Here is a 15387-nt window from a genome sequence, read left to right as displayed (position 1 = left end):
ATAGAATATTGGCAAATGTGCAAAAGAATATAACAAAGGCTCATCTAGTTCTGACCCACAGACAGAAACTAAAAGCTGCAAAGCTTGTGGTCAACATGTGATGCACCAATAACACAAAGCTGGAACCTCTGGCCTGCTTACACTCCACTGAATGGAGTGTTGTTCATGCTGCAGCCACAGACGTGGTTTAGTAGCCGACAGGAAAGTACACAATTGCTTTAAAAAAATGTTTTTAGTAGCACATAAGACTAACCCAAATACCTTTGTACCTTTGCAACAGACTGTAAGGCATTATAAATGATCATTTAGTGGTGATGGAAATTTAAAACAGCATATTAGTATTTGATTCAAATTCAATCCTGATTTCCTTTTAGTTCACATGAGGTCTGCTGCATGATTACAATTTTCAAAATTATTCCCATTATTCCCCAAGATTGAGACTCTGTCAGTGTTTCAGTTCATTTCATGAAGATACAAAAACATGTTTAATTCAAAAGAGGAATAAAAAAACACATAATTTTGCATTGACTGTTCGGTTAATTGTATAAATAAATGTAATTTATGATGATTGAGCACGTGTAAAGTTCTGGTTGGGAGAGTATGGACAAAGGTTGTTCTGCTGTGTCAGCAGTGTACTTATCTCTCTGATCCCATGTATATATGGCTCTTTGACTGGTTAGGGTTGCTAGGAGGCTATGGTTGGGAGGGGTTTAGCGAACGGCTAATGTTAATATGTCCGACAGCATTTGAAAGCACCACTTCCTTTTCTAGGCGTAACCTAAATTTTAAATTTTAGGCGGGCAATGATGAACTTTAGAACCTTCTAGAAGCGGATAATAAAAAATGGCCCAGACTACAATCAAGCGCGCGTTGAGGCACGCGCTGGAGAATCTGAGTAAGACGGACTTTCTTACGTTTTGTCAGGAGCTGAGGGACCGCAGAGAGGAGCCGCGGGTCCTCTACAGCCACGTGGAGGATAAAAGTGCTTTGCAGATCACAAACCTGCTGGTTTCAACCTTCACCGAGCCCAACGCGCTTCAAGTGGCTCTGGATTTACTGAGGCTGATAAACTGCTACGAGGAGGCAGAGTCCCTGTGTGAGTAAACAATGGTGACTGACGTGCATTCAAAAGTGTCCAGGTCCGCCCGCAGGACGTTGTGCGTGTGCTCGATACTGTAACTGTAAACTACCACTTCCTGCTGTAATCCTTAAAGCGGCTTTAACCAATAGATGTATAATATATAATAACAATGTATCAAAGTCATAATTCATTCATTAGGTGGCAAGAAACACGACTTCAAATCCAGGTTGCTCCACAAATGCAATAATGTAAATATAAATACATAAGCTTAGGGACGTCTAAACACTATGGAAAGAATATATATGTGTGTGTGTGTATATATATATATATATATATATATATATATATATATATATATATATATACATACATGAACCTAAAAGTGGCTGAGGCCAGCTGGCTTGTACCAAAAGACAACCTAGTGCTTGCAGGCATATTGCACCTAAACACAAATCAAATACATTGCTCCTAAAATGAGTTCAAGCATGAAAATCCCAAAGGACATTGGGACAGTCATTTCTTTAACTGTATTAATTGGTTAAGCGTCTTGTAAAGTCAATACTGCAGGTCAGTAGTGTGTATATTGGTGGGGTCTATGTGGATCTGCCTTTCACCGTATCATCTGTCTCCACAGCTTCAAAAACCAAAGCCTGTAAGGACGTAAGTTAAAGTTGAAAATTCAAATATTCAAGTACTCTCTTTAAAATATTGGTAGTTCAAATGATACTGGTGTTGTCATTTTCGTTCCTCTTCTTCAGAAAGGTGACCCTACCTTCCGTAAGACCTCGGCCGGGAAGTTGGAGACGAAGCCCTCCCAGGAGGCTCTGAACCTTCAGGCCGCCCGGCGGCCTTTACGGGCTGCTGGACCCAGAGGTCCTCCTGTGTCGGTGAAGACGCCGGAGGAGGTGGAGGCTGAAGCGAAGGCACGCGTCCTCTCGGAGGGCGGGGACGCTCGCATCGAAAGGCTGGTTCTGAGCAGGCGTACGATTCAGTTTGGCCAGTACAAAGGTCAAAGCTTCAAATGGCTGTTGGAGAACGATGTGGGCTACACTGCCTACCTGTTGGCTGATCACCAGAAGCAGCGACAGGGTCAGAACTCGATGATGGTCAACAAGGTACTGCAAAGGAACAGGACATGCTGTCTGCCTTCTGAAATTTACAAGCTCCCAAAAGTTTATAGTTTCAAGGTATTATATATTATATATAAGACAAAATACACAGAAAACAAAGTTAAAGATGAACTCGACTGATAGCATTATTATAAAAAAAAATCTAATTTTCCATTTCGCAATTATATTGTTTTAGTGAATTCTTTTGGCCGCGATAATCATGTAGTAAAATTCTAGTACTGCGACAGCCCTAACGCCAACACACACCACGCTGCACTGTGCACCCAATCCCACTTTAAAAAGCAGATTTCCTCCTATAACACCAGTCTTAGTTGTGTTTTTATAGAACTGTATACAGTATATGTGTATTAAGGAGTCGTTTATGTGTATTTGTCTCAAATTTTCTTGAGGAACAAATTGAGTGTTTTTAATTGAATTAAATATGAACCGTGCAGCTTTATTAATAACATACGTTTCATTGTTCACGTCTCGTCATTTGAAGGATTCCTTGAACCGATACGCAATTGCTTACCCTGAGGTTTTGACAGAAGTCACATTTCGCCAAGAAGGAGAGGCCCTTGTTGGATTTGGTCGTCACGAGTCGGACACGCTGCGGGAGCTGTACGAGTCGAAGGACGAGGACAAGATCAGGTTTGGTAGAATGCATTCGTAAACGGCAGTGGATCTTGGTGTGAGCAACGCTGGCAGACATTAAAGGCGACCCGCTCTACCCTTTTCTACACAGCTATGTCAACTACCTCCGGAACATGAGGTCAACCTGCAACCCAGGGTCCAAAATGGACGTCGCTGTCACATACATTTTGCAGCGTGACCAAAATCTGGCCACAAACAGGCCGACCACCAGTAAGAAAGGGGTCCAAAGCACCAGACGCCAGCCAACCACTGCCTCGAGGTCTGTGTGTAAAGACTGTTTCTGTAGGTGGTGAAGTATGTGTGGTTGAAGACCTCTGTCTCCTCAAGGTTTTCCATATCAATGTCTACTGCAGACTTGCTGAAGTAACTCTAAAGTGTCTGTTGAATTGCTTTGGCATTTTGTCTTTTGTTCGAATCCGTCTCACATGAAGTACTACCATTCCCCAAATAGTGCTTTATATTTCAAGTGATCTAGATTTATCCACTTCTTTCAAAAGGGAACTCCAGTGAAGAAACGATGTATCACACTATTGTGTCATGCAAACAGCTATTCCCTATCTATCCATCTAGCTAGATGCCATTTAATGGGAGCAAATCTATGAACCCCCAGAAAACAGTGTAAAGCTCATAGCATCGTGGAAACATATCCCTGCAACGTAGTTCAGTACAATATTGCAAGGGTTATTTTATTTTGGAAAACAAATTGAAGCTGCAGAGGCCGATATATCTTGACTTTTAGTCCATATTATAACTCCATATCAAGATGGTGTATATTCCCTCTTCATGTTATAATCCTTCCACTTCAGCTCAGTAGAGAAACCTTTTCCGGGGAATCACAAAGAGGAGATTTCCAACTAAAAGAGCTACAACTTTGGAAGAATTGAATAATGTGAACCTGTCCTTTTTAAAAATGTGTCGAGGTAACCACGGTGACGTAATCAGAGTCATTTTCTCAGACACCAGAAAGCTCCTCCAGACGTTGGACCACGCTTTTATAAAAATACTGCTCGTGGCGTTTAAACTGAACTTAATGTGTACAATCGGCAGAGTGTCTCTTGTAGATAATTGGACGATGAATGCATCGTCCCGGCTCACTGTCCTCTGCCTCCCCTCCAGGTCTATACAGAGGAAGCCGAGAGGGAGCTGGAGGAAGACGTCATTCCCCCCGCCGCCCCGTTAGTGACCCTCGTTCTCTTTGGAAGTCAGCGGCCTGTCGTCCTCTTCAGCCTAAAATATAAAGGAGTCATAAGTTGTTTTCACCAGTCTGAAGCATTCTTTTTCAATGACAGAGGGTCTCGTATGCTGTACAGAGTCTAAAGCCCCTTCAGGTAAATTTGTGATATTGGGCTATATGAATAAAATTGACCAAAACATTATTTATTACCATTAATAAACCCCTTTTATTACAACTCTTGTGCTGTAAATGGTGCCTTATTTTTTTTAACAGTGTGAACAGTCATCATTTATTAAAAAGAGCATTTTCTGTAATGCAATCCTTCTCTTTAGGTAAAGGTAATGTAAAAAAACGGCCTGCTATACAGTAAAACGTACATAGAGGCCTTCGTCTACATGAAGCTTGTTTTGGTTTGGTTTTTTTAGACAATAAAAGGTTAATTTATACAAACTACTATATTGTGGAAATAGGATCAATGTTGATAAAGTTATGATTTTTAAGAAATAATGTGAGCCACAGAGGGAAAAGACCCAAGAAAGACTTTATTATGACAAAGTACAAAATATTGATTCGTTTCTGCAGACGGGCCTCTTATGACAATAGTCTTGCTGGATATTCATCATGGTTCATTATGGTGCGACAATGTTCACGTCCTGATGAGCACACATGCGTCGATGCATCGAGTGTTTCCCTGAGAAGAGAAGAGAAGAGAAGAGAAGAGAGAGGAGAGAAGAATCCCTTATACAGCGACCGCCTTCATCCGGAGATGTTGCTTTGTGAAACATATGTCAAGAGTAAAAACTAATCTTTCCACCTTTGAAATTGTAAAGATTACATACTAAACGTAAATACATGAAATGGCTGTTGCAGAAAAAATACAGACCATGAATAAAATCAGCAATGGGGTTTGATTTCACGAACATTTGAAGGGTTATGGCTTTAATGTGACAAAATGAACAGCTGGTTGTTACATGAATGATGGAGAGATCATTTTGCACTTGGATCATGTTTGTATATTGTGGATGTAATTGTTTGTCTTCCTCTTAAGAGAGAAAATAGCAAACTTCCAGCCTGCAGGCAGTGAAACGTGCTCTGACATGTACAACCAATGTCTCCTTCATGAGGGCCTTACATCTGTAAACATTGCAGGACATTTTACTTTGAATAGTAACTCTTTGCTCAACGCTGTCAACTTCCGTGCATGCAGGACAAAACCATGTTTGAGGTCAACTCACTGTCAAAGTGGGATGTTTAATGTCCTCCAGTTGTCATTCTGGCTGTGAAAAAAACCCCAGAAACAAATGTTAAATGTTAAACAGCACTGACACATTTACTGCATACTGTTTATTCCTTAATAAACGTTCGTCTGGGTCATTGCCAAAGAATTCATTAGATTCCCAGATTGTTTATTCAAGTTCATTTCAACCGTAAGAAAAGGCAGCCCAGCCACGCATTACCTACTTTCCAGGGAACTAAATGAAGCTGCTCTGTAGAAGGGAACAGACTGAAACAACGTATTGATGATTCTTCAGCTGTAGTGCACACACTCTGCCCACAGGGTAAACAAAAAATAATAATAATAACCTGCAAGTTGTTTTAGGTGATTGTGTAAGCTATTATGTTGAGTATGTTAAAGAAGCAGTGTTCCGGTGTATGTGTTTTGTGCTTTTATTGTGGAGGAGGAGACGGAAGGAGAGAGAGGAAAGTGTTTTCTGAGAAGGGTGTGAGAAGGGTTAAAGTAGCGGTCATCTTGGCGCCGAATACGGAGCCCCGTGTCTGCTATTTTATTATTATTCTAAGGTATAGGCGCAATATAAAAGTTATAAAAGTTGGGGTTATAGACTAATGTGGTTTACAAACAGCAGTAATAACTTGATATAGGCTTCATGCTGCAATTAACCACGGACACGCACCGTGTCCTGAAGGCTGCGGCGGCTTATCTCACCAAGTCTGCCCGCCTCTTCGTTGAGGTTAATCTGTCTCAGTATTTCCACGGACACTTCAACAGCTCCGCGCTCGGTAAAAGTGGAAACTAGGACGTCCACGACTTGTAAGCGGGTTTTCCCCTCCACCCTGTTGCACCTGACTTGCGGCTCTTCTCTGCGGTCCAGAAGATCGTGGCAGAACCTGTCAAAGTTGACACTCGACAGGTCGTCCATCATTTCCACTAAAGCCATCTTAATTGTTTTGGGAGGCATTTCTTAAACCTATTAGCGGTGAAGAGATCTGAATTTTGATTTGTTCCCGTTTGGGCTGCAGGCGGTCGATATATGATATATGTCCCTCCTCCTCCTCAATGTATCGATGAACCCACCCGAGTTTGACACATTCAGGAAGGACGCGTTCACTGCCGCTATCGGAGTATCGAAATTATGAAACCCCACGTGTCAATGTTACATCACTCTTACTGTGACGCGTCCTCTCGTCCCCAGCATTAAAATACATCACCGATAATGGGATGTAAATTAAAAAGTGCAAATGTCTATTACAATATAATATGACAGACAGTATGAAGACCCTATTGACACTCTTATCACACACTCTAATAGTTCTTACCCTGAATTGTATTTAAAATATATATGAGTTCCACATAATAGGTCATAAACGCTCTGTACCTAGCAGCACCAGAAGGCAGCAATAGATAAGGAAGAGCCTGTGGCCTATATGTGATATAACCAGTAACCGAATATCATCTCAGTTTAATTAGCATCACTGGCTCGGCTCCTGCAGTTCTAACTTCTTCTATCAACTACATGCCAAATATAAATGTGTAATATATACAACTTAAACATATTATAGCTACAATTCAACACAAAGTATTCAACATTTTGATGGTAAAGGCAGAATCCAGACTAAAAAGTGTGTGTGTGTGTGTGTGTGTGTGTGTGTGTGTGTGTGTGTGTGTGTGTGTGTGTGTGTGTGTGTGTGTGTGTGTAATGAGACTCTTCACACGATTCTATGTTTATATACAGTTTATTTACACAAAACAATCATCACACAGGCTAAAACGTTCACAGTGCGTGCCTGGAAATGATCTCAGTTTACGTTATTCTGACAGAGGTAGACATGAGTTTTGAATCAAAAAATAATAATATAAATGCACAAAACTCTACAAGGCGGTCATATAAACACTATTTACACATCGATTCCTTCTTAGAAACACATCAAATGAAAATATGGCCCCTGACGTTGCAAAAGAAGAATCCATTTATTGTGCTTTTAATGCCCCCTGTGCTGCAGTTACTTAGCCCTGAGGTGCTATGTGTTTATGGGTCGGGTATTGGGAGACCGATCCATCATTTAAGAAAAGACTGAATATGAATTTATGAGTCTTTGGTTATTTGACTCCCTGAAATGCAGCATGCATAGACCGGCTGTCTGTGACATCATCACCCCATGAGGATACTGTATAGTTCAGCCAGAGCTCGAGGAGGCAGCGTTCCCTTCGTAGACTGTGGGCCTAGTACTCCTGGTAGTCGTGTTAACCGCTTTCCTACTGAGACGCCCATGTTTCGCTGCTGTGCTCCGATGCCGCCGGCACCCCGGGGCACGACGGCCACGACTCCGTGTTCGTGGGCAGAACGTTCAGACTGGTCAGCACCTCCTGTGCCGTCTTTCCCAGCATGCCCTGTATGTCGCAGACGAAGCGGTAGACGTAGCGTTTGCCCGCCGTCTTGTGGATGATGTTCTTGTGGTAGTAGTAGCGCAGGCCGCGGCTCAACTTCTCGTAGTTCATCTTGGGTTTGTTCTTGCACTGGCCCCAGCGCTTAGCCACCTGTGGGATTAACAAAACACAAAAAAAAACACACAGATCAATGTGTGTTTGTACCTCAGAAAAACAATGAATGTAGCAAATGTGGAAGAAGTACTTAGATCCTTTACTTAAGCGCCAAAACAACAATGCAAAAACACTCCAAAGTCCTGCATTCAAAGTACATAACTAAAAGTAGATGTACTGCAACTATCACACATATGTAGCATGTTACGGTTGTAGCTGCTTGAGGAGAAACTGGTTCTAACTACTTCATATTTGACTGTAATGACTGTAATGTAATGTAATATACTGTTATAATACACGCTAGTTTAGTCCAGTGGTTTACAATCTAGGGGTCTGGCGTCTCCAAAGGGTCACAAGATAAATGTGAGCAGTCGTGAGATGATTCACTTTACGCTCCCTGAAATCTGACTCCCCATTTGTCAAATGTTTTACCATTATTTGTGAGTTCGATGAAACAAGGGGGCCAAACTAAGCTAACTAAATACTTAGTGTTACATTACAAAGGTGATTTGTACCGATTCGATCAACAACAACAACAAAAAGCTAGGATAATTTGACCTCTTTGGGCTTTGAACATTGATTTAACTTAAAACCATCTGAGAAGTTTAGAAGGGAAATCTGCGAACAACTCAGACATCTGAAATGTGACAAGGGGCCCTGATTAGACGTTGATATTTTGTAATGTCCAAAAAGGCTGGAAACCACTGGTTTAATTCTTAACAATGCGTTTTATTTTACAATCTTAATCTAAAAGGAAAGTATTAGTTGTTAAAAAGTACAATATTTCCCTCTGAAATGTACTGTTGTATAAGTTTAAGTAAATGTACTTTCTTTCCACTACTATACTCCAAAACAAGAGATCTCTTTACCTCTGAGGGGTCGGACATCTTGAACTCCCAGCCGTCTCCCGTCCAGCAGATGAAGGTGCGACAGGCAGAGTCCAGAAGTAGCTCCAGTAAAAACTGCCACAACTGGATTGGACCGGAACCTGAAAGAATGAATCAAATTGTATTAATTTGGTTACAGAACTGTTGAGTTTTGGTTAACCTGTTATAACCAACGGTTATAGAAGTATATTGTGATCCTTTACTTGCATAATTTAGGGTTAGCTGCATAATAGATACTGCATTACCAGTTGAATTCAAATTTGAAATAAACACGAATATGTACTTAAAGACTTGAAAAAGTCTGAAAAATGGCCACTATGAGTGTTTTACTATATATATTTTACGATCAGAATATTATTACTCATGCATTAATATGAAGGTAGTATTTCAATGTCGTAGTTAGTCAACATGGTGCTATTTTCTATAATTGATACACTTTTTTTTTTAGAGCAGCTCAGAAGAGATGAGAGCTCTAACCTGGATAAGTTGACATTCCCGTCATATGTCCCTCCCTGTCTAGCCTCTGGGGGTGGGTGTTCTTGCGTTTGACCACACGGGGGCAGTAGTGCTCTGAGGACTGAGGGCCGTGGGCCGGAGGCGGGTGAGGTGGGGGGGCGGTGAAGCTGGGAGAGGAGTACTCGGGCCAGAAAGACGAGGGCTGCCTCTGTCCGTCAGAGTCGTAGAGTTCAGCCGAGTGACACGAGTAGCTCTGATCTGTCTCACCTGGAGCAAAGAGACGGGATTACACCCTGAACTGCAAGAATTAGACCAGTCACGTGGTGTTTTTAACATCCACAGGTGAAACGACTTACTTTGTAATGTATTGGATCCTTTTGCAGTTAGAAAGGGGCTGTGGCTGCCCTCCACGGCCGGGCTGAACTGTCCGTTGTGGGGCACCAGGCTCTGGTACGTCTGTGGAGACTCCTGGTATCCAGTTTGTGACTGGTCTACCGTCAGTCCATCTGTACATCGAGCAGAAAGTTAGACACAAAAACAGATCCCTCAAAAAAAAAAAAAAACTTTAAATACAGTATGAGTATGAGCTCACCGTGTGAGTACGAGGTCCACCAGTTGAACTCCTGGTACGAGTCCAGGTTGAAGAGGGAGGTGTCGCCGGCACTCACTGCAGGAAAAGTAAAAAAAAAAAGAGCAACAAACAAATGTGAGATGAGTCTAAAACGTGGCTTGTTGTAGGAACCATGAGGGGTATGTCTGTTATTGAGGTTTCACCTTTAGTGTCGTACGGGTGAGAAGCTTTGGGGGGCTCTGGGTAGCTGCTTTCTGCGACATATTGCTGCTGCTGCTGCTGCTGCTGCTGCTGCACGGGTGCTTTACTGTCTAACAGAAAAGACAGGTCTTCAGGGTAGTCTGGAGGTTAAACACAATGCAGACAGATGGAGTCAGGAGGTGATGATGAAGGCAGGATAGAGGGAGAGTTAGTAAAAGGAACACACCAATTGTTTTACTCTACATTCATTAAAGTTCTTTGGTTGATTTCATCTCTACTGGGTCAGCTATTGGTTTCCATGTAATTCAGCACGGTGAGGAAATGCACGTGCAGAGACTCGAAATAAGGCAGACATCAGATGAAGGAAGCTACTGTTGTTGTTTTGGTAAAAGACACGTTATCATGCAGTAGGACTGCTGTGAGGAGGGCCTAATTTTTTAAATAAATTTAGGTGCTGTGGGGTTAGTCAGACATGAGAAATACGAGACTCTTTTTTAGTTTGATTTTCTTACAACCAAACTTGTGAGTGCATTGATTTTTGGGATAATTGATGTTGGAACATCACTTGTATGCACCACCGAGCAAGACCTAGTCCTGTTTTCAGCTAAGGTAACTCAAGCATGTTTCAAGTCTCTGCAAGCTGATTTTCTCACAAATGATACCAGGTGGGATATTAACCTAAAAATGTCTACTGTGTAGTGAATGTGCTTTGAGATCATTGGTATGGTCCTTTAAGCTGGAGGTTTATTACAGCTCAGCTCAGCAAAAGGGTCATCGAGAGAGGCGAGATGGGGTGAATTTGTAAGTTTGTTGTTTTTTTTTTATCTTAAAGGTGGATGTTGACACACACACAAAAAAAAGCTGCTTGTTTACTGTCAAATCAGCACCAGGCACTCAGGTTGTTTCAGCTCTATGGATGGGGGCAGCTTGGAGGAAACGAGGGAGGGAGGGGGAGGAAGAGACGGGAGGAAACGCCAGCGGAGGGAGTGTGACAGAGTAGTGATGGAGGTCTGGGGAAGGGGGGGGGGGGGGTACTCTAAATCTGTTGGAGGAGGAAGTCTGGAGGAAAGGATTAGGGAAGGCAGAGAGGGGAGTGTCTTTAACCTGACCACCCTGTTTCTGTCTGTCTTTGCCTACCTCAGCCCATTCAAGCGTTATTCACTCACACACACACACACACACACACACACACACACACACACACACACACACACACACACACACACACACACACACACACACACACACACACACACACACACACACACACACAGAGAGCAGCACCCCATTATCCTGGGTTTGAGCGAGAGCCCCCGGGTGTCAAGGTCTCATCGAGAAACCTCTGACAGATGTGATGATACAGTCTGCGCAAATATTTCCTCTGTCCTTCAGCTGCTCAGGTTCAGAGGAAACAGATTGCGCAAACATTAAAACAAAACAAAACAAAACATAACTCTGTCAGGGCATCGCTGAGAGTTTAAACCTCGTGCCATCGTGAGTCATGATGCTTGACTTGTGTTGGAGAAAAAGAAAATACAAAATCAAGTGTAAGTGATTCTCTAAACTCACCATACGATGCAAAGTCAAAGCCAGCCGGCACTTCCTGTGTCCTGAAGTCTTCTGTGTAATATCCAGTCTGGCAAATCTCCATCTGTGTTGAAAGAGTCGTGATTACAACTTTCATCAACATGGCAACTCTCCATGTTGATCAAAATCTAGAGGCAGAGGCAACATGAAAAGCCTTGCTCTTCATGTTGCTTTGAAAATGTCAAATTGAGCACTTTTAAACAGACTTGAAATAAGAAACGCATCAGCTTGCATTAAAATGATCTTTTGGTCAAAGTCATGGTATCATGCAGTAGCACAGCTGTGAGGCCTATTTAAAAAAAAAAAAAAAAACTTCATTTCTGATGCATGTAGGTGCTGTGGAGAAAAGTCAGGGGAGACATGAGAGTCACCTGATGCACAGCAACCTTTCTTTATTAAAGATCTACAGTTACAGGATCTTTTTCACAATGATTTGTCTTCTTAGTGTGATTCTCTTACAACTGAACTCCAGTGCATTGCCTTTGTCATTGAACGCACCATCAAGGACTATCTCAGATAAAAGAGATTTATCATTATTTTCTAGTCTAGTCGTTAGTTTACAAAATGTAAGAAAATAGTGCAAAAACCCATCATATTTCCCAACCGAGCTCCTGCTACATGAACCCAATAGTTGCCTTTATTGTGATTTTATGTATTCCATAAAATGAAATGAAAACCTACCTTTATTTTCGAGTCTTTGCTGTCTGCGTTTCTGTCTCCAGGTTTGGTGATAGTGTCCCAGTACATCTCTTTCTTTCTCGCACAGATTTACACACTTTATTTACCGGCTACACGCACAACAACGAGTGGTCAGTCTCCGGCCGGAACGGTCCCGTTATAAACGCAGCGGAGGTGGGAGGGGCGCGTGCCCGCGCTCTGCGTCGTGACCAGTTTGTTTAATAGAACGTGACGTCAGTCGCACCCCCCCCTCCAAAAAAAAAAAAATCTAAACACTCATTCATAAAATATTCACTGACAACGTAATCTTCCGGCAAACATATATCACGACGAGTTTGAATCGATTAGTGGTGGAAGAAGTATTAAGAACGTCAAGTTAAATATCAAACTGTAAAAATACAAGAATAAAAGAATTAGCAACAGAAATGACCAATCAAAAGTATAGACTATAGGCAGCAGAATGACGTCATTATGCTTCAGTATAGTATCCGATTATTATTATTAACATTAATGTCCAGCCTGTCCAGCTACCATACTCTATAAGGTGATGCTGGTTGGTAGAATATAACCTTTTATTTACGTATTAGGCCTAAATGTTTTGTGTGGAAACTTTTAATCTGAAAAAATAACTAGTCCTAAAAGTAAAAAGTACAATATGTTCCTGTTACATGTACTAGAAGTATCTAAAATGAAAAATAAGTACTACAGTATTTAACTTAATAAGTAAATATTGGCTATTTAGTTACTTTCCACTACTGATTACCTATGATATCTTAAATATACTGTATATGTAGGATTATTTATTGATAGCAAAAATTGACATTAAGGGGCAATGCTGAATGGTAACCATAAAACATAAACACAAAAACATTTAAAAAAAACTAACGGAATAAATTAAAACAAATAGAGCTGAAACTATTCAGCGATTAACAGGCTATAGGCAACAATTCTGATTATCAAGAACATGTTAAAGTACTTTCATATTTTCAGACTTTTTATAGATTAAACGATTAATTGATTAATCGAGAACATAACCAGTGACAAGGAAACTTACCGTGACTTGTAGCCCTAAAAACATCTCATGAAGTGTTTATGATAGAATATGAAAACCCATGCCTGCTACAACAAGAGCGGTAGAACACATGGTCAGTCAATTCAAGTCATTATTGATACCAATTGCTCAATAGGCCTAGAAACGGATATCAAGGGGATGAATATTTCTACAACTTTATGCCTATTGAGGATTTAATAAAAAAAATAATCCTAAGAGGAAAACCATAAGAATTGATTACACGCTGAATAATAGGCAGTCAAAACACCCGTCCGTGTTATTTTTATTCTCTGAATGGCCTCAACGTCTTCCAAAGCTGATGCGGTCACTCTGATTGTCTGACAGGCGGGACTAAATAACTGAGCCACAGTTTGGGTGGAGATGAAGTGCAGGCGTTTGAAATCAGAGCAGTCGGTTTCTAATGAGGTGGGAGGAAGAAAAAAAAACAAAAAAAAAACTCTGTATCTTTAGAAACCATTCGACTAAACAATGGCCCGTAAAAAGCGCACACATAAACACACGCACACACACACGCACGCACACACGCACACACAAGTACTCGCTGAAGAAAGACTGAAATCACGGCGTGAGTGGCTGCAGCAGATAAGGCCGAGCCCAGGGCCTTGTATAAACAAACAAAACACACACACACACACACACACACACACACACACACACACACACACACACACACACACACACACACACACACACACACACACACAGCTCCATCTGGAAAAGTGGAGCTGGCTGAAATCGTGCGCGTCGTTGGGAGACGGGAGTCGTGATTGGGAGCCCCACCTCGAGACCTCGAGACGAGGACACAACCGGGATAAGGTTACACAGCACGAGGTGATTAACAACCGTCTGCAGTGAACGATCAGGAATCCACCTGGGAAAATGACGCCGTGGGTCACAGCTGAAGTTAACTGTCACGGAGCAATAAGCCCGCAATTCACATAATTTATAATAAGTTTTAATGGTTCATGAAAACAGTCGTCGATGAATAAATGCTTCGGCAGTGTTTATTCTCGAGATTGAACTTAATTATGGCATCGTGTTCAGCAGTCAGCTGGTGGAGAAAGTATTTGGATGATTTAGTAAAGTAAAAGTATACTAATGCAACACCGTGAAGTCCTGCATTGAAAAAGTAAATATGTCAATAAATCAGACGTATATAAATATGTTATATAAGATTAGATAACTATTTACTGATCCCCAGACATAAATAAAATAACAAAAAGAAATACAAAAATGAAATAAATGAATAAATAAAAAAAGAATAAATGAAATAAATGAATAAATAAAAAAAGAATAAATGAAATAAATGAATAAATAAAATAATAATAAATGAAATAAGAGGTAAATAAGAGTAAAGAATGAAATAAGAGCAAAGTGAATGGTGAGTGATGGTTAAAGTTACATGGTGACTAATAGCACCAAGTCTAGTGTAAACATTGTACACCAGAATAAAATATTCTGTAATTAAGTAATGATACTGAGTGTTGTATGTATTAATATAGCAAATGGAAACATAATACAGTCTGTGGTAAGACAGTATAACATGGTATGATATATATGAGGTATACTATGAGGTGCAACGTAGTAATAGAAATACAGTAATATAGTGCAGCTGTACAGCAGAACATCAATGTAATATGGTATTTTATCAGTAGTAGTATAGTATATAATAGAATACAGTAAAACATATCATTGGAATATTATGCATTACTGCAAAAACAGGTTCTTAACGTTAGTTTGTGGAGATTTATTTTGTATTGAACTGCAAATAAAGATTAGTTGCACGTTTTGAATTTAACTGCTGATTATTTTTTTCCATTAATCAATTGTTTCGTTTGTAAACAATAGTGAGAAACGCCATCACAATTACCCAGAGCCCAAAGTAACACCTTCACAATGTTTGTTAAGATTATTAAGAATAAACTAAAATAATGTAAAGGATAAACTGCAAATCTTCAGATTGGTGATGGATGGAACCAGGAAGTGGATAAATATTAACGATTATCAAATAACTGCCAATGAATTTTCTGTTAACGGACTAGTCGTCTCAGCTGTACTTGTATAAACTGTTTGGTACTTTCATTTATAACTTAACGTCATATTTTATAAGCTCTTCATGCGTTTTGTTTGCGAAAATGT

At 40.7% G+C, this 15387-nt stretch overlaps 2 protein-coding genes across 3 annotated transcripts; one reads left to right on the top strand and one right to left on the bottom strand.

Annotated features, from left to right (window-relative positions):
* The first annotated feature begins 807 nt into the window (after positions 1-807).
* LOC137891618 (uncharacterized) lies at positions 808-4255 on the top strand. The gene is made up of 6 exons (XM_068736331.1): positions 808-1096; positions 1716-1741; positions 1840-2196; positions 2693-2841; positions 2936-3103; positions 3961-4255. The coding sequence occupies exons 1-6, from the start codon at positions 844-846 to the stop codon at positions 4022-4024; spliced, it is 1017 nt and encodes a 338-aa protein (XP_068592432.1). The 5' UTR covers positions 808-843; the 3' UTR covers positions 4025-4255.
* Positions 4256-6972: 2717 nt separating this feature from the next.
* On the bottom strand, positions 6973-12484 carry etsrp (ETS1-related protein). 2 transcript variants are annotated; one of them, XM_068735662.1, is made up of 8 exons: positions 12180-12484; positions 11481-11562; positions 9914-10051; positions 9732-9806; positions 9496-9645; positions 9161-9406; positions 8666-8784; positions 6973-7793 (listed from the first exon to the last, which is right to left on the bottom strand). In XM_068735662.1, exons 1-8 carry the CDS (start codon positions 12243-12245, stop codon positions 7512-7514), a joined length of 1158 nt encoding a protein of 385 aa, XP_068591763.1. In that variant the 5' UTR covers positions 12246-12484; the 3' UTR covers positions 6973-7511. The 2 variants fall into 2 exon arrangements, with proteins under 2 accessions (XP_068591763.1, XP_068591764.1); XM_068735663.1 differs by having other exon boundaries at positions 9914-10021.
* Between the last annotated feature and the right edge of the window lie 2903 nt (positions 12485-15387).

The sequence above is a fragment of the Cebidichthys violaceus genome, unplaced genomic scaffold, assembly GCF_023349555.1.
Source record: "Cebidichthys violaceus isolate CVI_PGR_0920_01 unplaced genomic scaffold, fCebVio1.0.p SCAF_7, whole genome shotgun sequence".
NCBI classification, from domain to species: Eukaryota; Metazoa; Chordata; class Actinopteri; order Perciformes; family Stichaeidae; genus Cebidichthys; species Cebidichthys violaceus.
Note: the sequence above shows the minus strand (reverse complement) of the source record. Positions and strands in the feature narration are given on the sequence as shown.